This window comes from Canis aureus, chromosome 9 (genome assembly GCF_053574225.1).
Source record: "Canis aureus isolate CA01 chromosome 9, VMU_Caureus_v.1.0, whole genome shotgun sequence".
NCBI classification, from domain to species: Eukaryota; Metazoa; Chordata; class Mammalia; order Carnivora; family Canidae; genus Canis; species Canis aureus.
This window is the reverse complement of record NC_135619.1, coordinates 37,171,319-37,194,329: the sequence shown is the minus strand read 5'-3', so window position 1 is coordinate 37,194,329 and position 23,011 is coordinate 37,171,319. Positions and strand designations below refer to the sequence as shown.

The 23,011-nt window shown below is 35.0% G+C and overlaps 1 protein-coding gene across 8 annotated transcripts in view; it reads right to left on the bottom strand.

Annotated features, from left to right (window-relative positions):
• KIAA0586 (KIAA0586 ortholog) overlaps nucleotides 1-23,011 on the bottom strand; it is a 109,223-nt gene that overhangs the window by 46,818 nt on the left and 39,394 nt on the right. For all 8 annotated transcript variants that reach the window (XR_013386260.1, XR_013386259.1, XM_077909449.1 and 5 more), the window contains 8 exons: nucleotides 19,763-19,956; nucleotides 17,118-17,236; nucleotides 11,891-12,090; nucleotides 8,895-9,054; nucleotides 8,123-8,342; nucleotides 7,357-7,598; nucleotides 6,214-6,290; nucleotides 1,540-1,674 (listed from right to left, as the gene is read on the bottom strand). Coding sequence is in view for 6 of the 8 variants with exons in the window: in XM_077909449.1 (XP_077765575.1) it covers nucleotides 1,540-1,674; nucleotides 6,214-6,290; nucleotides 7,357-7,598; nucleotides 8,123-8,342; nucleotides 8,895-9,054; nucleotides 11,891-12,090; nucleotides 17,118-17,236; nucleotides 19,763-19,956 (1,347 nt within the window). In the remaining 2 variants the exon portion in view is untranslated. The remainder of the gene's footprint in view (nucleotides 1-1,539; nucleotides 1,675-6,213; nucleotides 6,291-7,356; nucleotides 7,599-8,122; nucleotides 8,343-8,894; nucleotides 9,055-11,890; nucleotides 12,091-17,117; nucleotides 17,237-19,762; nucleotides 19,957-23,011) is intronic.

The window sequence follows — 23,011 nt, the reverse complement described above, 5'->3', positions numbered from 1 at the left end:
GAAGACTACTTTCACCATATTTAATAAAGCTTTTTTACCTGGGAAAGTATACAAGTACAAATATATTTCTTTATCAAATATACAAAATCTAAAAACTAAAAAGAGGGCAGGCCCGGTGGCACAGCGGTTTAGTGCCGCCTGCAGCCCAGGGTGTGATCCTGGAGATCCTGGATCGAGTCCCACGTCAGGGTCTCTGCATGGTGCCTGCTTCTCCCTCTGCCTGTGTCTCTGCCTCTCTCTCTCTCTCTGCGTCTCTATGAATAAATAAATAAGGGATCCCTGGGTGGCGCAGCGGTTTGGCGCCTGCCTTTGGCCCAGGGCGCGGTCCTGGAGACCCGGGATCGAATCCCATGTCGGGCTCCCGGTGCATGGAGCCTGCTTCTCCCTCTGCCTGTGTCTCTGCCTCTCTCTCTCTCTCTCACTGTGTGCCTATCATAAATAAATAAAAGTTCAAAAAAATAAATAAATAAATAAATAAATAAATAAATAAAATCTTAAAAAAATAAAAAAAATAAAAAATAAAAAATAAAAAGAAAATTATGATTTCTATTTTCTTTCTGTATTAAAAATTATATATCTGATCACTACCACATTTTGTGACTTAGAAATATTGAGTTTACTAATCCAGAACTGAATAAAAATTCTATTATCTGAACGTTCTCGTGTTTCTCATTTAAATGGGTTTTAATTTCAACGAAGTGTTTTTACTAGGGTGTATGAAGAAATCACTGCTGAAACATCTTTGATGGCTCTGTTGAACTACAAAATAAAATCCAACTTCTTAGCTCAACATTCAAGATTTTCTAAAATTTCCCCAAATTCTTGTGTACTTCTATCTCCTCTAAGTCCTTAATCTGACTTTTCTTTAGGAATGTTAATTACTTCAACAGCCTTTAAATAGAAAAAGATTATTTTGCAATTAAAATAAAACCTTTGGAGACTCTTAAGTAAAGTTCAGAATGATGGCAGATACATTTTCCCTAGAAATTAATTAGGAATATTTCACAGTGCTTCTATTACTCTGCCACCACTATATAAAATGTTGTGCAATAAATAGTACCTTCTCTATTGTGAATCAGTTTTCCAGGGTACTTGTAATTGTTGAGCTATTTAACACCTTAATATGCTATGACTCTATTGAAGCCTTAGCTTGCCTACTCACAAAATGTTCTCATACTCATAAGGATCATTGATCTTGGTAACAACCCAGACTGCAGACACTGGTACTATATGTCTGGCATATAGTAGAAATTCAGTAAATGGTTGAGAAAGAAAGAAAGAATGAATGATCCTCACAAATCATTTAAAAGGGCTTCAGTTTTTCTCAACTGTAGATCAAAAGGGCTGGAACAGATGGCCTAAATTCCTTTCAACTGTAGAACTCTAAAGTTTGCACTTCAGGTTAAAGTCACTAAAAGGTTGACCCCTGAATAAGTTGAAGAATTAGCATGCTTTCACTAAAAGTAGGAATATTTTGTTATTTTTCCTGTATTTAGATCAAACCAAAAGAAAACAAAAATCATTAAGGTTAATAAGTACCTCTGAATGGTAGGCTGCTTGTGGTGAAACCAAAGAGTCCTGGTTTTCTTTAGCAAGAAGAGAAGGAATTGCATCTGCATGAATTTTTTTATGGGGAATCCTCATTACTTGTCCTTCACTGGGAGGATCATCATCCTGAATGAAATATAGGGACAATTAATATAACCAAAAATTCTAAGAAACAATGGCATTTTTCTTGATTTATGATTAATAAAACATAAGACCACTATGAAAATAGTCTTATTAACACTTTATGGAAAGAAGGTAGACTGTATTTTCATCTAGTTCTCACTTTCATTTGACAACTAACAACTCCTTAGTTTGCCTCAAAAAGAAACAACAGCATAGAATAATTTGGTTACAGTTAAACTGGACATTTATTATAATAAACATGAAAACTGGACCCTGTGTCCCAAGTGATTGACTTATAATGATTTATAAATGTTTTATATAGGGCCATCAAGTTTTTGGCTCATACAGTTTCCTGCTTTATATTTATGCAGCACCTAAAACACCACCACAGTGTGGTGATGGGGGCAGAGCACTGTAGGGATGCTGCATCCTGCACTGCAGGCTAAAATGAAAAACTGCAGAAATATGTTAAGGCACCTATAATTACTGTTAGAGAAGTAACTATTCCATTAAAATCTTACCAAAAAAAATCTCTTTAATGCATTATTTTATAACCCTGTATATATACAGTAAAGCGAATTGGTTTTAACAAATTTCATTACTTGAATATGTTAATTTCCAGATTCAGAATCTTTATACTATTAAGGATATTTAATATATGCTATGTAGCCTCCAAAGCTGTTTGTGGACTTGAGAAATGCTTCACCACGAGCACCCAGCTGCTTGTAACTTCAGCTTTAGGATTCAGATAGTCCTACACAGAACTCAAAATTTAGAGTTATTAGCTTAAAATGAAAGGAAAAGGTACCATGTATCTATGCAAAGAGAGTTGCGTATCTGTCACTGAATAGCTATGTGACATGGACAAATCATTTAACCTCACTCAACATCTGTAAAATGAGTAGTCACATATAACAAAGGATGCACATGAGAACACTGGGAACTTTTTCAAAATATATAGGTCTAGGCTTCTAACCACTCACACACAACAGCATACAACTCTCATGATCTGCTGAATCCTCACATCAGAGGATGGAACCAGCATACATATTTTTTTAAGGTTCCACTAGTGAATTTAATATACAGTCCTATTTACATCACTTCAAGTGCTTGCTTTATTTTTTTTTTTTTAAGATTTCATTTATTTCTTTCAGAGAGAGAGCGTGCACACAGAGGAAGAGGGAGAGGGAGAAATAGACTCCCCACTGAGCAGAGAGCCCAATGCCTGGCTTGATCCCAGGACCCTGGGATCATGACCTGAGCTGAAGGCAGATGTTTAACTGACCGAGCTACCTACGCACCCCCCAACTAGTTGCTTTAAAGGAACTTCTAGCATTATGATCATATAGGGATAGAATGACATGATTTTTCAAAAATACACCAATCTCTTTCTGTTTTCATCATGATCGTGTATAATGATACAAATGGAAAGATAATAACACCAGCAGACTTTACTTTTGGATTTACCTAACCCCTTGAAACTACTAAAAAATGGACAAAGTATGTGAAAAATTGCATTTTAAGACACAGGACATTAGGTAACGAAAAACAGTGATCCCTGAGAGATGGCAACAAATTAGGAGAGCCCTGGGACTGCTCCCACTGACCGCCTATGGGGCTTTCCAGGTGGCAGTACAGAGGGAGAATCCAGGCAGAGCTCAGTGGTCCCCTGAGCTAAGATGGGACTGAAACTCCAAGGAAGCCAAGACAGCTAGAGTTCATAAGATAGGCTACCAGGAAAGTAAAAGCTGCACAGGGTGAGTACTCTGGAGATCTGCAGAGAGTACCCTTTGAGCACTGAATATTGATCAGCACACACATGTGAGGAAGTCATATGAGTCTGGAGAATGGACTGGCTCCAACAGTGCCCAGGGTGTATACACTGGCTGGAGTAATAGCTGTTCCCACCAGGAAGGCTGGAAAACCACATTTAATGAGGCATTGGGTGGAGTGCCTAGAAGGGTCTTGCCTCCACAGTGGGGAACAAATAGCCATAGAGTAAGTACTGCTCTGGTCTTGCCTGATGAATCTTTTTTTTTTTTTTTTTTTTTAGATTTTATTTATTTGAGAGAGAGAGAGCATGCGCACAAGCAGGGGAAAGGGGCAGAGGGAGAAGCAGACTCCCCAATGAGCAGGGAGCCCAAAGCCAGACTCAATCCCAAGGTCCCAGGACCATCCATGATCTAAGCTGAAGGCAGATGCTTAAGCGACTGAGCAACCCAGGAGCCCCTAATGAATCTTTAAAGCAGGACTCAAAAGGGTAAAACTATCTTAGGTAATTTAACCATATGTCTGAGCAAAGCCCAAAACTCACTGCAGATTCCTATAATTCCTGTAAAATGTAATTCCTATAAAACATGCATGTAAAAGCCAACACAAAATTTCAGCAGATTAAATTAAATAGCTTTTCTTAAAAAGTTTACCATATACCTACCACATATAAATTCATTCTACTCCTAAGTATTTGCCCAAGGAAATGAAAGCATATGTCCATACAAAACTTGTACACAAATGTTCACAGTTGCTTTATTTGTGATAGCCAAAACTGGAATAAAACTAAATGTCCACTGACAGGTGAACAGACCAATTGTGGTACATCCATATAACACATTACTACTCAGCAATAAAAAGGAACAAACAGGGCAGCCCCGGTGGCGCAGCGGTTTGGCACCGCCTGCAGCCTGGAGTGTAGTGTGATCCTGGAGACCCGGGATCGAGTCCCACATCAGGCTCCCTGCATGGAGCCTGCTTCTCCCTCTGTGTCTCTGCCCCTCTCTCTCTGTGTCTATGAATAAATAAATAAAATCTTAAAAAAAAAAAAAAAAAAGAAAGGAACAAACGATGATATGCACTACAACACAGATGAATCTCAAAATAATTATGCTGAGTTAAAGCAAGCAGGGGAGGAAAAGTATACCACATGATTCCATTTCTGTTATTTTGGAAAACACAAACTATTTATAGTTACAGAAAATAGACAGTAATTGTGATATACATGTGGTGGATGAGAGGACTGGTAAGAGATGAGGAGGGATTACAAAATGTCATGAGGAAACTTTGTGGAGTGCTGAATGATGATATGTTCATTATGTTGATTGTAGTAATGGTTTTTACAGATATCTACATGTCAAAAATTATCAAACTTTGGGATCCCTGAGTGGCTCAGCGGGTTTAGCACCTGCCTTCCACCTAGGGCATGATCCTAGAGTCCCAGGATCTGGTCCCACGTCAGGCTCCCTGCATGGAGACTGCTTCTCTCTTTGCCTGTGTCTCTGCCTCTCTTTCTCTCTGTGTCTCTCATGAATAAATAAAATCTTTAAAAAAAAATTATCAAACTTTTAAAACAGAGCAACAATAACAGTAATACTTAGCAAAAGCTATAGATAAATGTATATGAAAATTGATTAGCACTACCTTCCGTTGCTTAGGTGGTTAAAAATACATATAAAAAGTAAAGATTTCTATTCCTTAGTTGTATTTCAAAAGATAATTCCTATTACCATTTCTGTATGATATTTATATGTGGATACATACTAACTGATATTACATATATTGTAATACTAATTAATATTACCCATGTTATAATAATTATAACTATATATTTAATTTAAATATAAACATATATATAAATTTGTATAAATATATTATATTTAATTATATAAATATATATTTATATATAAGTTTTAAAGTAAGTTCCATGTCTAGCATGGAGCCCAATGTGGGGCTTGAACTTATGACCTTGAGATCAAGACCTGAGGTGAGACCAAGAGTTGGCCTCTTAACTAAGCCACCCAGGTGCCCCTAATAAAAAATATATATTTATTTGAGAGAGAATGCACACAGAGTCGGAGGAGGGGCAGAGGGCGAGAGAGAGACACACAGAGAGAGAGAGAATATCCTCAGGCAGACTCCCACTGAGTGCAAAATCCAATGTGGAGCTCCATCCCAGGACCCCGAGATCAGGACGTGAGCCAAAATCAAGAGTCAGGCACTTAACTAACTGAACCACCCAGGAGTCCCTGTAATAATGCTTTTAAATACCAAGTTTTTCTTCCATAGAGCTAGGTAATAACTAGGAAGTGCTGATACTACTATGTCCTATTTCAGTTTCTTTTTCTTATGTTAACAAACTCAATTATTTTTAGGGCAAAGAATTACAATCCTGATTAGAGAAAAATAATACATATATCATAAGAGAGCAGGTTTAAACAGATAAAGTCCTGTCTGAAATTATATATAGGCAATCTATCCATATGATGATTTTCATTGAGCTAGATTTTCATTACATAATTAGATTACTTCATTTTTCAACTACTGGAGCCACAGAGGCTAATAATTTTATCCTTATTTCTCACATTTATGATAACGAAATGTGCATATATGATAATGAAATATGCAAGAAATTTTAAATTTCTTCATGGATATTTTATTAAATTTTATATCTATAACTCAAATATCTGAGAAAAAATCCTGATCAATGGCACCAAGTTCATTGAAGTATTCTTTATGTCAGAATTCAATATGGAGCCAGTAATTTCTTACCATTTCAAGGGCATCATGTAAAGTACTGGATAAGCTATCATTTAGGTTCATCAGATACAGTCTTCCATCTCCTAAAACTAGAAATTACATTGTAAAAATTTAGAAAACAGAAGAAACATAAGTTTAGTAAATAATCTTACTATAAAGCCAGAGAACATGACATTTAAACTTATACTGTTCATAAATAATAATTCATAAGCTACTCAATCTCCACCAGCTTTTTTTTAAAGTACATTTTATAACAAAGATGAGATTTGTACTTTACCTACCAGCTTGTCAGAAATTAAAAAGAACTAAAGGTATCAACAGTAATTATGAAATTGAGAAAAAGACACTAATACTACTAGTATTACTAGTATTAGTATTTAATAGATGTATTTAATACTATATATTATTGATGTATTTAAAAATGATTAAAGTTAAAAACTGATTAACCTTTCTAAAGAACATGTTGACAATGTATCATGTATTAAAGGTATGTATTAAAGGTGCATACTCTGATTCAGCAATTCCACTTCTAGGCATGTATTCTAAGGAATTTATCAGATAGGTACACAAAGTGTGTGTGTAAGAATAGTCACTGGAGAGTTATGTATAGTATGGAAATACTGAAAGCAATCTACATGCTAACCACTATGGCATTGTTTTGATAGACCACACTCAACTAAAAAATGAGGTACAGCTATATGTATTGCTATAGAAAGATGTCCACAATATATTATTAGGTAAAAAAAAAAAAAATCTGGCTTCAAAACAAGATAGATGGATAGATAGATAGATAGAAAGATATAGTATGGTCCCATTTTTTAAAGGTAAAAATACACACACATACACACACACACACACGTATTTATATGCATAGAAAAAAAAAGACTTGGAAAGGTATAACCCTAAACCATTAAGAGTGATATTATTTCTGGAAGGTGAGATTTTTTTTTTGTTTGTTTTTTTTTTTGGAAGGTGAGATTTATGAGCAAGAAGTTAACTTTCTGTAGTTAAGGCATAGAAAAGTTAACTTGCAGAGCCCATTATTATACCATGTTTAATCCTGAAAATTAAGTAAAAAACACTTGACATAGAAAAGTAATACTTAGGAATTGTCATAATCTAGCCAGTGAAATCAATTGAAACAACTTAACTTACTCTTTGGAGCCACTTTTTGACCATAGTTAAGTAAAACCTCTCCTTCGGAGATAGGTCTATCCAGAGTCTCAGTTTCAGTGACAGTAACACTCAAGGTGCTTTCTGTTGTTGATGAATCAGAACCTGGCATCTGTGTGGGGGGAAGGGTCTTGGTGCCAGTAGGAAGCGGAAGTTCTGGAGGTGCAGGCTGAGGAGGGAAATCCACACTCTCAGGCTCTTCATCCTTGGCCACAGACATTACACTAAGAAGAAAAAGACATGTTTTGAACTTATTAGGTCACTAAAGGCCTATATTAATTTTTATATTTAAAAAAACAGATTCAAAGGCCCCCTTACCAAAGTATTTCTATAATCTGCACTACTATAATTACCATACTACTATACTACATATACCATACTATAATTGTTTTCATGCTTTAATCACAGACCATCTTAAAAGTTCTACCATCTCTAAAATAAATCTGTATGGTTATAGAAAAGTTAACTGATCATTGTAAATGAAGATTCGCTCTGGGGAAAAATGATTTTCTATATGACTAACAATATTATAACAACATATTTTAATCTGTTCCACAAAAAAAAATGTTTTAAAAAATAATTGAAGGCACAAATAAATTTGGTGAAAATCTTAAAACCTTGAAGTTTATGAAACGTCTTTCTACTAAGCTTGTGGTTTATAAAGCTTCAACATTTCTAATGTTTTCAATAGATCATATATGTCAACTTAAGATGAAATACAGTTACTGAAAGTAAGTATGCTATTTACATAGCTCTTGGGTGAAGTTCTTCTTGAGGAGAGTTAGGATTCTCCTCTTCCAGTGGCAGGTCTCCATCACTCCATGGCTTAGGAAGCTCTGGGCCTGCGAGCTTCAATTTATCAATGGAAATCTCTGACAAACTTGGGGAAAGAGCTGCTGCAGGAGGAGGGGTAGTAGCAGGGGTAACCACTGGAGTAGTAACAAGTGTGATGGCAGGCACCTCATTTCCTAAAAATTTGTTGTTTAAAAAAGAAATTAAAAGATAAAAGTCAATAAACAACTCCATAGGAAGGCAAGATATGTTGTTTCAGGAATCTCTCAACATTTTGGCATATAAAATAATCATTAACAATAATAATAATGGCCATTAATGGGAAAATTCTCAAATTAATTTAGTAAAGTATAAGAAAATCTTGAAAAGACCTATCATTTTTATACTGCCATGAAGTTAAAAGTAGTCTAAGTGTGTATCAGATCATATACTTTTTTTAAGATGCTTTATTTTTTTCAAGTAATCTCTACGCCCCATATGGGGCTCAAACTCACAACCCTGAGATCAAGAGTCACATGGTCTCCTGGCTGAGGCATCCAAGGCACCCCTAGATCATATACTTTAAAAAATGGCAACCAATTTCTTAGTTTTCTTGCCAGAAAAATTGATTTACTGAAATCTAATAAGCAACAGGTATATGTGTATTAATCTACAAAACACCTTGTAAAATAAACCATGAAATCTTATTGATACAGATTAAAACTGATATATAGAAATAAGGTTTCTACCTTTTTCAGCAAGTATTTCTTTCTCAGGAATACTTAAATCATGATCTGAATCACAGGGAGAAGAATCTGGAGTTTTTACTAACACACGCTCCTTAGGAGGTGATGAAGGTGAGTGAGGGGGAGTTGGCTGTGGGGTAGCCACTGGGGTACATATTCTTGCCTAAAATAAAAAAAACAAGATATCATGATTATTTATTTATTGATATTATCAATAAGATATTATCATCACCAAAATAAGGGTAATGTAAAACAATGAAATGAGCTCATTCAGAGATTACAGAGAATTTAAATGAATGGGAAAGAAATGGAGCCCTTCCTTGAACTTCTAGCTGTTAGTTTCAAGACTAGCCTGCAGAGAGCCTCAGGCTATTGAAAAAGCTCTGCCTCTGAAGTAGGCCCCAAAGAAACCTAAGGCTCCCTCTCCTAATACAGAGAGGAAGATACACTGAATATACAGCTGAAGATCAAATGCAAACACAAGCTGGGTAGGCCATGTCACAGAAAGGAAACATTTTAACTGACAAGATATCAAAGAGTAGCCTTTTAGCACAAAAGAACAGAGCTTGCAAAAAGCAAGAAAGGATAAGAAAAAGCAAATGGGGGATAAAATGAAGATAATATGGAGATGGAAAGTACGGACGAAGAAAAAAGTAAACACTTTAAAATAGATTTGCTAAATAGAAATTATTCAAATGAGTCAAAATTCAAAAAGGTACGTAAGAACAATAGTGCAAATTAAGTTTCATTTCCTAACCATGTCCTATCTACCTAGTTCCATTCCCGTCATCAAACATAATTTTGACTGAATGCATTTCATATGTGTATAGATTATCTGTGGGATAACTTCCTAAAAGTGGGACAGCTTGGTTAATGGGTTAATTGCATTTTTTATTTGAATATATATTGTCAAATTTCACTCTGCAGGGTTATATTATTGTACACTAACCACAAAAAGATATGAGAATTCCCATTTCCCCAAGGTTTTCTATACAATGCCATCAAACTTCTAGTGTTTTACCATCTAATCAGTAAAAATGAGGTTTCAGTGATTTTTTTCTTATTATCAGTGATATTGACCATCTTTTTATATGTATTTGGGTCATTTGTGTTTCTTTTTGTGTGTGAATTGTCTAGACATGTCTTTTACCTATTTTTCAAATCATTGTCTTTTTCTCCTCATTCTAAAACATCATAGACAGGAGGGTAATTAGCCTTTATTCTGTATTATGAGTTGAAAATTGACATGCAATTTAAAAACCATGAAGCATATTAGAAATCCTACAGCACTGGTTAATAATTAGCATGTACTTAGCCTTTATTTTTTTTCTCTTGACTTCATAAAACTATAGCATAAGAGCACTGTTTTCAAATATAATGCTACTGACCATCATCATGAGAGGATCTGAAGGTATTCTAAATAGTTTTGGTAATGGATGATAATGATAAACAATTAGCTATTAAGTACCAAATTCTAGGCATTAGATTAAGCTCTTTTCATTCATCATCTCACTATATCTTCCACAAAATCTTGGCTAAGAAGATAACAGTATCATAAAGATGTCAATCTCTCCAAATTAAACCAATCAAAATTGGATCAATTCCCATAAAAATCCCAACAAAATCTTTCACAGCACTTGAAAACTAAATTTTAATGTACACTTCGAAGACCAAAGGGCCACGAAAAATCATGACAATTCTGAAGATAATGAACAATATGGCAGTGGGAGAAGGGAGCTTCCCCTCCTACATACTCTGTAAGCAGATTTTGGTAGAGTCCTGGTTATTTAAACTCTATGTATTTTCTCTATTACACATATGAAACTAAAGCAACAGACCTGAAGGTACAAATTCACATCTTCCCAACTCCCAAGTCCATCCTCTCAATCTTAGTAATTGTATTTTCCTACATTTTCTCATGTAGAATGAGAAAGTATATGTAGAATATATGGAGTATATGCACAGAAAACATACCAACATTAATTAGCACAGAGAAAGCCACAACCCTGAAAACATCTGCACTGCATGCATGACCAATGAGCTAAAAAAAGCACAGGCCAAAACTATGTACCTAGTCTCTGGCACACTAATCACATCATGCCAATTACATTATACCAACCGCCATAAAATTCAAATATGTAACTTTATGTTTATACTTCAAATGAGGCAGTTTAACTGTTTCACCTATGTAAAATGATGCCCTCATGATCTATAGAATCAGAAGTGTCTACAAAGGTTTAAACAGTTGGTAGTAGTAGAGAGTCTATTTTGATTTTGTATAATTCCATGTTCCTATAATAGATTAGAAACTACTTAGCATAATAAGGCTGATGAAACAAACAACAAAAGTGCCTAATATACATTTTCTTTTAAAGATTAAAAATAGCAGTTTATATGACAACCAAAAGCAATGTGTGAACCCTGGCTGTCTCTTGAATTAAAAAAAATCTATAAAGGATATTTTTAGAATAATAAGGAAACTTGAATATGGACTCTATATTACATAGTATTATATAATATTAACATATATTATTATGTTATATAGTATTATTATATAGTATTAACATATCAATGTTAACTTTCTTCAGGAGTATGATGATGGCATTTTATTATGTAATAAAGTATCTTGTTCTTAGGAGATACTGTTGATGCTTTCAAAAAGTGAAGTGTCATGATATTTGCAACTTTCAAATGATTTTTAAAGAATATATAACATATAAAGACATAAATTATGTCAAAAAGTTATTAATTGGCGAGTATTAGATAAAGGGCATACAGATATTCATTGTGCTATACTTTCAACTTTTCTACAGATTTAAAAGTTTTTAAAGTAAAATGCTGGGGAAAATATTACTATAATACCATTGCAACAAAAAATCAATCTTCTCCATAAACTATGACCTTATTATGATACCTAATTTAAAATTTATCCATCTTACTGTTTTTTAATAAATGTATCAAAAAAATTCCCTAAGTCATGAAAGGAGAGTCACTCCTACCGGCAAGTGTGTGTTGCTTATTGAAACATCCCCAGAAACACTTGTAGCAATAGGACCTTGATTCTTTGCTTCTCTATCACCCAGCATGACAGTAATGGTCTCAGCAAGAGCTTCATTCACAAAATGGCTAATCATGTCTGAATTCACAGGAACCCCAGCATCAACAAAAAGCTGGAGGTCACCACCGCTTGTTCCTTCCACTAAAAAAATGAAAGAATTTCAGAATAAGTGTGCAAGAAACATGTCAACAATCCAAATTTTAATTCTTAAAATTTTAGAGATGCAAACATATGTATATAAAGGAGTAGGAGGAAGAATAAAAATGAAAATACAAAATTACTTATTACAAAAGAGAATAAGATGGTAAGTTACATAATGAACACCCTCTTTAACAAACCATAAAGGAGAGGAAAACACCCAGATGAAAATTTTACTTAAAAGCCTTCTTCCCTACCACTTCAGAATTTAGTGATAACAAGAATTTGCAACCCCATAAAGTTCTCATCTGAAAACAACCCACATTTCCAACAGGAAACTCCATGACAAATCTTAATCAAAACACAAAGACACAAGGGCACCTGGGTGGCTCAGGACTGGTTGAGTGTCTACCTTCAGGTCAGATCATTGTTCCAGGGTCCTGGGATCCGGCCCAATGTTGGGCTATCTGCTCAGCAGGGAGCCTGCTTCCTCTCCTTTTGCCCTTCCCCCCAAATTATGCACTCACTCTCTCTCTCTCTAATAAATAAAATGTTTTAAATAAATAGATAAATAACAAAACAAAAAGACCCAATGACTGGGGGGGGGGGGGGGGTTTAGAGAAATAGTAGCTACTTCATAAATATGAAGAACAAACCTTCCTTCCTTCCAGTTTCAGATATATCCATTACTAACAACAGGCTATTCCTATTCAAACTTTAATAGTAGTTTACATGCTTGATATCAGAAGCTATATAGGTATATGAATATTCCAAATAGATTATCATTTTTACTTGTATGAATATACATAAAATTCAGTAAAACTTCCTTAACAGACTTTACTAGACTTAAAGTGGCTATATTTCTAAAGCTCTGTGTGGAAAACATGTAAACAATGATCAATACAATTTGATGGAGATATAACTATCCAAAGAGTATTCCTTAATTAGTACAACTAAGGCAGCAATATCCAGAATTCCCTAAAATGTGGTCACAGGTATCTTGGGATCACTTGTTGAGGGATAAGTAATAGCAACTTACTCTGAAGTTATCATAGCAAAGACTATCAAATGTCAAATTTATATTTGACAGCATATGTAGATGTCTCCTTTTCAGTTCTCAGAATTTATTGTTTTGGCATGATCAGAAATTAGAACGTTTCTGTTATAAAGGTCAAAAGCCCTGTCCAGACATAAGCAAAACAAAAGCAAACATACATGCTTTAAAATAAAAGAGAACAGGATCTACATGCCCAATTTGGAAATTTTAAGATTTTCATCCAGGAAAATATAAATTTTCTTATCACTTTGATTATTTTTCCCTTCCTTTCAAAAAGTGCTGAAAGAAAACCTGGGGTGGAAGCAGTGGAAGAAGCATTCAAAAGTTATACTAGGTAGGAAGAATTAACTAAATGCAACAATAAATTGTATGGAGTGAGGGAATAGGGTATGGCCAGGTGGAGATAAGGAAAAACAGAGAAAAGAAAATAGAACAAGCAATAACTCCAAAGCTTTGGAGACTGGGCACTTGGAAAATTCTGATATTAATGTAACAGGAACAAAGAAAGAGTAGGTTGGCCTAGAAAAACTTTGGACATGCCAAGTTTGGGATGCCAGGAGCATCAAGTAGAATATTCATTAACAGAGAAAATGGCAAGTTTGCAGCCCAGATGTGTGGTCTAGGGGTGATCAACTGACCAAGGGTAACAAACGACAAGAGGAGACCGGAAAAAAATTTAAAAAGAGAAAAGAAAAGAAAGAGGACAAAGTATAGAAATTTAGGGGAAATTTCTGTTCAAGTAACAGGAAAAAAAATTATGAAATAAAGTCCTAAAGAAATTAAAAAGATAGCAGGAACAACAGAATGGATTCTAAGAAACCAAAATGAGTAGGACATTTTAGAATGAGAGGCAGTCAACAGTGCCCATGCTAACGCCATGTAGGAAGATAGGGATTTGGAAAAAAAAGGTTATTCTTGACAACCAAATTCTATGAAAGAGGAATTTTGTTAGAGGAAGGGCAGAAGCTCCATAAGGACTAAAAAGAAAGTGGGCAATTAGAAAGCTTAAGTCATAAATATAGGCTCTGAAGTCTAGGATTTGGGCAGTTAAAAGATAGTCTATGGAGGAAGAAAAGTAGGTAATTCTGGACTGGAGAGAAAGCAAAAAAAATAGAGGTAACGATATATAGGAATGTTTTAAAAAGATGAACAAGGGGGGCCTGGGTGGCTCAGTGAGTTAAGTGTCTGACTTTGGCTCAGGTCATGATCTCAGGGTCCTGGAATAGAACCTCGCATTAAGCCCTGTATTGGGTTCTGTGTTCAGCTGAGAGTCTGCTGGTCCCTCTCCCTCTGCCCCTCCCTCTGGTTATGCTCATTCTCTCTCTCTATCTCTCTAATAAATAAATAAAATCCTAAAAAAAAGAAAAAAAAAAAGAACAAGTTTGGAGAACTTACACAATCCAATTTCAAGATTTATTTTTAAATTATAATAATGTGTGGTACTGACATAAAAATAGGGACAGAATAGAAAGCTCAAAAACAGATTCATATATATTTAGCCAACTAATTTTCAACAACAGTGTCAAGGCAAATCATTAATTAGGTGAAAGGATAATCTTTTCAACAAATAAAGCTATAACAACTGGATATCCATATACTGAAAAATATGTTTGCATATAGTATAAAGTAGGGATCAAAATTAGCTCAAAATATACCATAGACCTAAATGCACAATCTGAAGCCATACATCTTCTAGAAGAAAACTTAGGAGAAAAGCTTAATGATCTTGAGAAAGATTCATAAATAATATGCCAAAAAATACAAACTCTAAAAGGAAAATTGATAAATTAAAATAATCAAATTAACCTTTTGTTTTTTTTCCCTTAAGTATGTATGTATGTATGTATGTATGTATGTATTTATTTATTTATTTAAGAGAAAGTGAGAGAAAGTACAAGCAGGGGGAGCTGCAGAAGGAGCAGCAGAGGGAGAGGGAGAAGCAGGCTCCTTGTTGAGCAAAGAGCCTGATGTAAGGCTCCATCTCAGGACCCCAGAATCATGACCCAAGCTGAAGGCATACACTTAATTTGCTGGACCACTTAAGTGCCCCAGCCTTTTCAAAAGAGAATGCTGAGAAAACAAAAAGGCGAGATATAAAATAAGAGAACATATTTGCAAAATATATCCAATAAAGGACTTGTATTCAGAATAAATAAAGAGCTTTTACAACTCAAAAATAGGAAGATACAAGCTTCAATTTAAAAATGGGCAAAAGATTTAAAAGGACATTTCATCAAAGTAACTGTACAGGTAGCAAATAAGCATATGAAAAAAATGTACGTCATTAGTTACTAGGGAAACATAAATAATGAGTTACCTCCACATGTTCACAGAATGTCTGTAATTAAAAACACTGATAACACCAAGTGCTGGTGAGGATGTAGAGCAACTAAACAATTGGAGCTCTCTCTAATGTTGAGAGAGAATGGTTGCTGGTTGGGAATGTAAAATAGAACAGCCTCTCTAAAAACACTTGGCAGTTTCTTATAAAGTTAAATATCTATTTACCATATGACCAAGAGAAATTAGAAGCTGTATCTAAAAGATTTGCTTAGAAATACCATATTATAGCTTTATTTATAATAGCCCCAAACTAAAATGCTACAAATTTCCATTGACTGGTAAATGGGTTAACAAATTATGATATATCCGTATGATTAATATTACTACATGTACAAAACATGATTGCCAAAGTTTTATGCTAAATAAAGGCAGACACAAAAGGCTACATACCATATGACTACATATGTATAAAATTCTGGTAAGGGCAAAAATACAGTAACAGAAAGCCGATCAGTGGTTGTTAGAGACGAGTAGCATGGGACAGGGTGAGGAACTAACTACAAAGTGACATGAGTAAACTTTTTGGAACGATGCAAGTGTTTTTCTAGATCATGATTGTGTGGCTAATGCACAGTTGTGTTAATTTATCAAAACTCATCAAACTATACACTTAGAATTGGTAAATTTTATGGCAAGTAAACTATACCTCAAAAAAGCTGATGGAAAAGAAGGGGAAAGAAAAGAAAAGAGAGGGAGGAAGAAAAGGAAGAAGAGGAAGGGAAGAAAACAGAAGAGGAACAGGAGACAGGATGAGAAGAGAACTATATGGGTTCCATAAAGAGGTTCATTCTTCCACTCAGTGAATACCTAGTCTCCTTAGGTGTCAAAGTCTAGGCACTAAAAGGGAAACATCCATAATCTGGAGTCATTTATAGTCTAATGAGACAAATATATCAGCCAACTGGAATCCAATCTGATAGTTACAATAACAAAGATATATACAAAGTACTACTACTATTTACTACTATTTACTATAGTAAATTTGGGGTGGGAGGGATAGAATAAATGCTACAGTATGAAATAAGGAGGTGAGAGAAAACTTACCTCTACTATAGAGAACAACAGGGAAATGATATTGGAAGTAAGAGTTTATCTTTTGTCAGCTGTGGGACTATTTGATCTCTAAAATACAGAAATCCATGACTTGAAGGTTTTATCTTTTTTTTTTTTTTTAAGATTTACTTATTTATTTGAGAGAGAGAACGTGCATGTGTGCACACGTGAATGAGGGGAGGGGCAGGGGGGAGAAAGAATCTCAAGCAGACTCCCCACTAAGCACAGAGCCTGACATGAGACTCCATCCCACAACCCATGAGATCATGACCTGAGCCAAAATCAAGAGTCAAATGCTGAACCAACTGAACCACCCAGCAGCACTCCAAGGTTCTTGTTTTTGTTTTTAAAGATTTTACTTATTTATTCATGAGAGACAGAGAGAAAGAGAGGCAGAGACACAGGCAGAGGGAGAAGCAGGCTCCATGTAGGGAGCCCGATGTGGGACTCAATCTTAGAACTCCAGGATCATGCCCTGAGCTAAAGGCAGATGTCCAACCACTGAGCCTCCCAGGTGTCCCAGCACTCCAAGGTTTTATCTTTTAACAAAAAAAGTAAAAGATTCCATTTCACTTACCAACATCAGAAGTCAATGATTCACTTGCCTCACTGACTGAAGCACTAACATTAGGTATGGTCTGCTGTTGGACTGGCAAGAGCCCAGAGATAATTCTTGACATTATTTCTTGTTCTACCCTGGGGAATAAAAGATGAGGATTCTGAAATTTGATTAAATGTATAAAGTGTAGCACTGGGTGTTATTCTGTATGTTGGTAAATTGAACACCAATAAAAAATAAATTTATTATTAAAAAATGTATAAAGTGTTAGAAATAACACGCGTAAAAATAAATTTTACCCATGGACAGAAACATTTATGAGTGAAAGCAGTAATTCTGAAGGTTGAATCTGAAAAGAAGAAATAAATGTATCTCCCAGCGAAATAAACAACACAAAACAGAATTTCCATGTGGGAGATAGATTTAAAAAACTTTCAGATTAGTCTAATGAAAAGTTTAGCAGACCTCTAAATTCATAATAAGGTTGAGGTCAAGGATTATCTGACAGATAATATGCCTAAAATGTTAGGTTCCCTACTCTGAAGGCACCCATATAAAAGCACACAAGATCAGAGTTAGAAAAGAAGTCCAATTGCCTTCTCTTCAAAGAAATAAATATAGAGACTGCAATACAGGTAGTTTTCCTCTTAAAAAGGAAAGGCAATTTATTTCCAAGGTCATTTTTAGGAAATGAAAGAGGAAGGAAAAGAGGAACACAATAGATCACTTCTGTACATTTCTTTAGAACACCTTAGAGGGCTGATGAAAAATTATTATTATACACATATAAGATAGTCATTATAGAGAAATTAGAAAATATATGAGTTAAAAAAAAAGAGGGGATCCCTGGTGGCTCAGTGGTTTAGCGCCTGCCTTCGGCCCAGGGCATGATCCTGGAGTTCTGGGATCAAGTCCCACATTGGGCTCCTTGCAAGGAGACTGCTTCTCCCTCTGCCTATGTCTCTGCCTCTCTCTCTCTCTCTCTCTCTCTGTGTGTGTGTGTGTGTGTTTCTCATGAATAAATAAATAAAATCTTTAAAAAAATAAAAAAATAAAAAATAAAAGATAAGGCTCCACAATACTCCACAATATTCCAGACTCAGGGATAAATAAACACAACTAACAATTTGGTATATGTTTTTCAAATTTTTTCCTATGCCCATTTATTTTTGTTTTTGGTTTATTTTGTTGTTATTGTTGTTTTAAATATTCCATTTATTTATTCATGAGAGACAGAGCGAGAGAGAGAGAAAGAGAGACAGAGACAGAGACAGAGACAGAAGCAGGCTTAAGCAGGGAGCCTGACATGGGACTCGATCCCAAGTCTCCAGGATCACACCCTGGGCTAAAGGTGGTGCTAAACCACTGAGCCACCCCCAGGCTGCCCCTGTTTTTTTTTTTTGTTTTTTTTTTTTTTTTTAAGATACAGAGTACACATGGGAGCAGGGGTAGGGGGCAGAGACAGGTAGAGGGACAGGGGGAGAGGGAACCTTACATAGGTTCCCATGCCCAACACAAAGTCCACATGGGGCTCGATCTCACAAGCCTGAGATCATGATCTGAGCCGAAATCCAGAGTTACAGTTAACCAACTGAGCCACCACGTGCCCCCACACACTTATGTTTGAGTGAGTTCTTGTAATTATCTCTCTTTCAACATCATTAAATATTTATAAATATTATTCAACATCATTAAATATTCTTCTAAATTTAATCTTGGTAACTATTACTATTCAGCTTAGTTTATTCCATAACTTCCTTAAGGCTTTTCACTGGTAAAAACAGGGATAAAACAGTTTCACAAGTTGATAGAAGTAACAAGCAGAACAATGCCTTGTTTATAGTAAGCATTGTATATGCTAAGTAGTCTGAGTAGCAGAACCATAATTATTTCCTTAGGAATTCTGGAAGAGCCTCGGTGTCCATTGAAAGATGAATGGATAAAGAAGATGTGGTTTATGTATACAATGGAATATTAGCCATTAGGAATGACAAATACCCACCATTTGCTTCAATATGGATGGAATTGGAGGGTGTTATGCTGAGTGAAGTCAATCGGAGAAGGACAAACATTATATGGTCTCATTCATTTGGGGAATATAAATAATAGTGAAAGGGAACATAAGGGAAGGGAGAAGAAGTGTGTGGGAAATATCAGAAAGGGAGACAGAACATGAAAGACTCCTAACTCTGGGAAACGAACTAGGGGTGGTGGAAGGGGAGGAAGGCGGGGGGTGGGAGTGAATGGGTGGCGGGCACTGAGGGGGGCATTTGACAGGATGAGCACTGGGTGTTATTCTGTAAGTTGGCAAATTGAACACCAATAAAAAATAAATTTATTATTAAAAAAAGAAATTCTGGAAGTGAATCACTGGATTAAAGAATATGTATATTTTTAAAAAAGAATGTGTACATTTTCAAGACTTCTGTTACTTAATAACAGCCTCTTTTGTCATATAGTCTAAATACAAATATTCAAGGAAAGAAACAATACTTTCAACAACCAGTTAAACCTTCATATCATGTCAAATAGTTTCCAGTGACTGTAGCAAAGGAAAAGTTAAATCAACAAAATGAGACAAGGAAGATTTTCAACTAAAACTTAATATTTTGTTTATATCTGCTACTATGATTCTCTTCACACCAATACCACTGTAAACTCACCACTGAATTAAGCTATTTTCCAATGTTTCTCTTCTCTGAATTACTTTATCCAGAGTATCAGTAGTGGGCTGAAAAGTAGAAGCAACTGGCGGAAATGGAGGACCATTGTATTTTGTAGAAACAACTTTAACACTTCTGTTAAACTCCAGAATTGGTTCAGAGTATTCTGGAATTTCATCACGTTTTTCCTCTTCCTGGTAATGATAAAAACAAAACTATTACATTCATGTACCTGTTTAGCATTTACTGAGTGACAAGTATAGGCAGGGAACTTAGGTCAGTAAATTAACCAACACTTCTACACTAATCAAGAGCATTTATTATTAGGTAGCATCATGTTATTTATAATATACACGTTTGTCATACAAATTGCATTGAAGAAACCCTAATTATACAATTATTTTGTCTTTTTAAACCCAATGTTCATTTTAAGAAGTCATAAAACAAACTAGGTATCTTGGTTATTCCTGCATAAAACATTAACATTTCCCTCTAGAAATTTATTAACCTAATTTATTATAATAAAACTGATGTTTCCAAATATCATTGCTTCTTCTTTCTGAATCTATAACTTACATTTACATATGCAGTTAGGTTATCTTATACATTATTTGTACCATCATATCATGATCAAAGGAGTTGTTTTTGAAATTTTTAAACTTTTCATCATGAAAATATCACATATGTTTAAAAGCAAACAAAATAGTGCTCATATACTATATCAGTTATGTATAAAATGATACATATCCCATTTACCTGTTCCCCAGCTTTAACAATTACCAACCCATGCCTAAGTTATCTATCTTCCTCTTATCCACTTTACCCTTCATACAATTTTGAAATAAATCAGATATCATTCTACCTGTAAATAATTTTGTATCTATCTCAAAAAAATTAGGACTTTAAAAATTATAACTTGGTTAATATGCTCCCATCACAAAATGAACTCCACAGTAAGTGCCAGAGCCAGGGTAGGAATACTTGGCTTTGAACTCCAAATCATTTGCTATTTCTAAAACTGTTTCTTTCACTTGTACAGTGGGAAAAAGAAGGTGTCAAGTGTCTTTGCTAGGCATTAGAAATATAAAGATAAATAACATTCTTGCCTCTGAAACACTCATGTGGAGTTCACATGAGAACACCAGTAAACAAAAAATTGTAATATATTGCATATCTCTTAATATTCTAAAATAGGTTTTGATTTTATGATGAAAAAACTGGTCTTAGCTCTGAAAGTTCTGAAAGAAATATGAACAAATGTCTTGAAATTTTATTGACATTTTATTATTCAAGTAGTTTCTATGTTCTATGGTCTTTTCTCCCATCCTTTATAGTTTACTTCCTTCCATTTTCCCCCTTCTTCTATTTTACCATTTCTATCATTTCTATAGTTCATCCTGCTATACAGGCTCTCCTCTTAGGTTTTCAACTCCTCACAACTTTTTCACTCAATATGAACTAACTTGTGATTACTGAACCCAGAAATCAAACAGACAAATGTAACAGAATAAAGAAAGGATAGACTGGAGGGAGGGAAGCCAAAGGAAATGGAAAGGAGGAAGAAAATAGGAAGCAGGAGAGATGAGATATAGATGGGAAACAACTGATAATCATTAAGTTTCATTGAGGCAGCTAGAGGATATAAATGAAGAGAATATTGTACTATAGAATACTAACTTTATAATTTTAAAGAAAATATATTTAGTTTAAAAAGTAAAGGGAAGTTCCTCAAAGCACTGTAACATAATATCAATGTCAGGACACCTAGGTGGCTCAGTTGTTAAGCATCTGCCTTCGTCTCAGGGCATGATCTCGGGATCTGGGATCGACATTGGGCTTCTTGTGAGGAGCCTGCTTCTCCCTCTGCCTGTGTCTCTGCTTCTCTCTCTCTATGTCTCACATGAATACATAAATAAATATTTTTTTAAATAAATAAGTCTTAAAAAAAACCATAATATCAATGGTCAAAGCATACTCAACTGTCAGGAATAAGGCAAGGATGTCTCCTCTTACCACTCCTTTTCAACCCTGTACTAAAAGCCCTTGCTAATGTAGGTAGACAATAAAAGGAAACAAAAGGTGTTGGAAGGAAGAAAAAACTGTCTTTGTTTGCTGAGAATATGACGGTCTATATAGAAAATTTGAAAGAACTGACCAAAAAACATCCTAGAATAAATTATTGATTATAACAAATTTGCCAACAATGAACAAATGGAATCTGAAATTAAAAGCACAATACCATTTACATAAACACCCCCGAAAATGAAATACTTAGGTATAAATCTAATAAAATATGTGCAAGAACTATTTGAGGAAAAGTACAAAATTATAAAGAATAAAATCCAAGAACTAAATCAATAAAGAGATATTCTATGTTTTTTTGTTGTTATTTTGTTTTTTTAAGAGGCAGGGGAGAGGAACAAGAGAATCTTATCAAATAAAGAGTCAGATGCTTAACCAACTGAGCCACCCATGCACCCTGAGATATTCTATGTTCTTAGATAGGAAGACTCAATATTGTCAAGATGTTGGTTGTTCCCAACTTGATCTATAGATTCAATGCAATTCCAATAAACATCTCAGCAGGTTATTATGTGGATATCAACTGACTCCAAAATTTATTTGGAGGGCAGCCCCAATGGCTCAGCGGTTTAGCACAGCCTTCAGCCCAGGGTGTGATCCTGGAGACCTAGGATCGAGTCCCATGTCGGGCTCCCTGCATGGAGCCTGCTTCTCCCTCTGCCTGTGTCTCTGCCTCTCTCTCTCTCTCTCTCTCTCTGCATCTCTCATGAATAAATAAATATAAATCTTAAAAAAAAACAAAATTTATTTGGAGAGACAAAAAAACCAGAATAGTCAACACGACATTGAAGGAGAAGAATAAAGTTGGAGGACTGACACTATTTAACTTGAAGACTTACTATAAAGCAACTGTAATCGTGATGGTGTGGTATTGATGAAAGAACAGACAAATAGATGAATAGAACAGACTAGAGGGCCCATAATTAGAACCATAGAAATATAATCACTGATCTTTGACAAAGAAGCAAGGGCAACACAATGGAACAAGGACAATCTTTTCAATGAATAGTACTGAACAACTGGACATCCACAGGCAAAAAAAAAAAAAAAAAAAAAAATCAATCTAGGCATAGACCTTATACATTTCACAAAAACTAACTCAGAATGCATCAGAGACAAATATAAAAAACAGGGCAGCCCAGGTGGCTCAGCGGGTTAGCGCTGCCT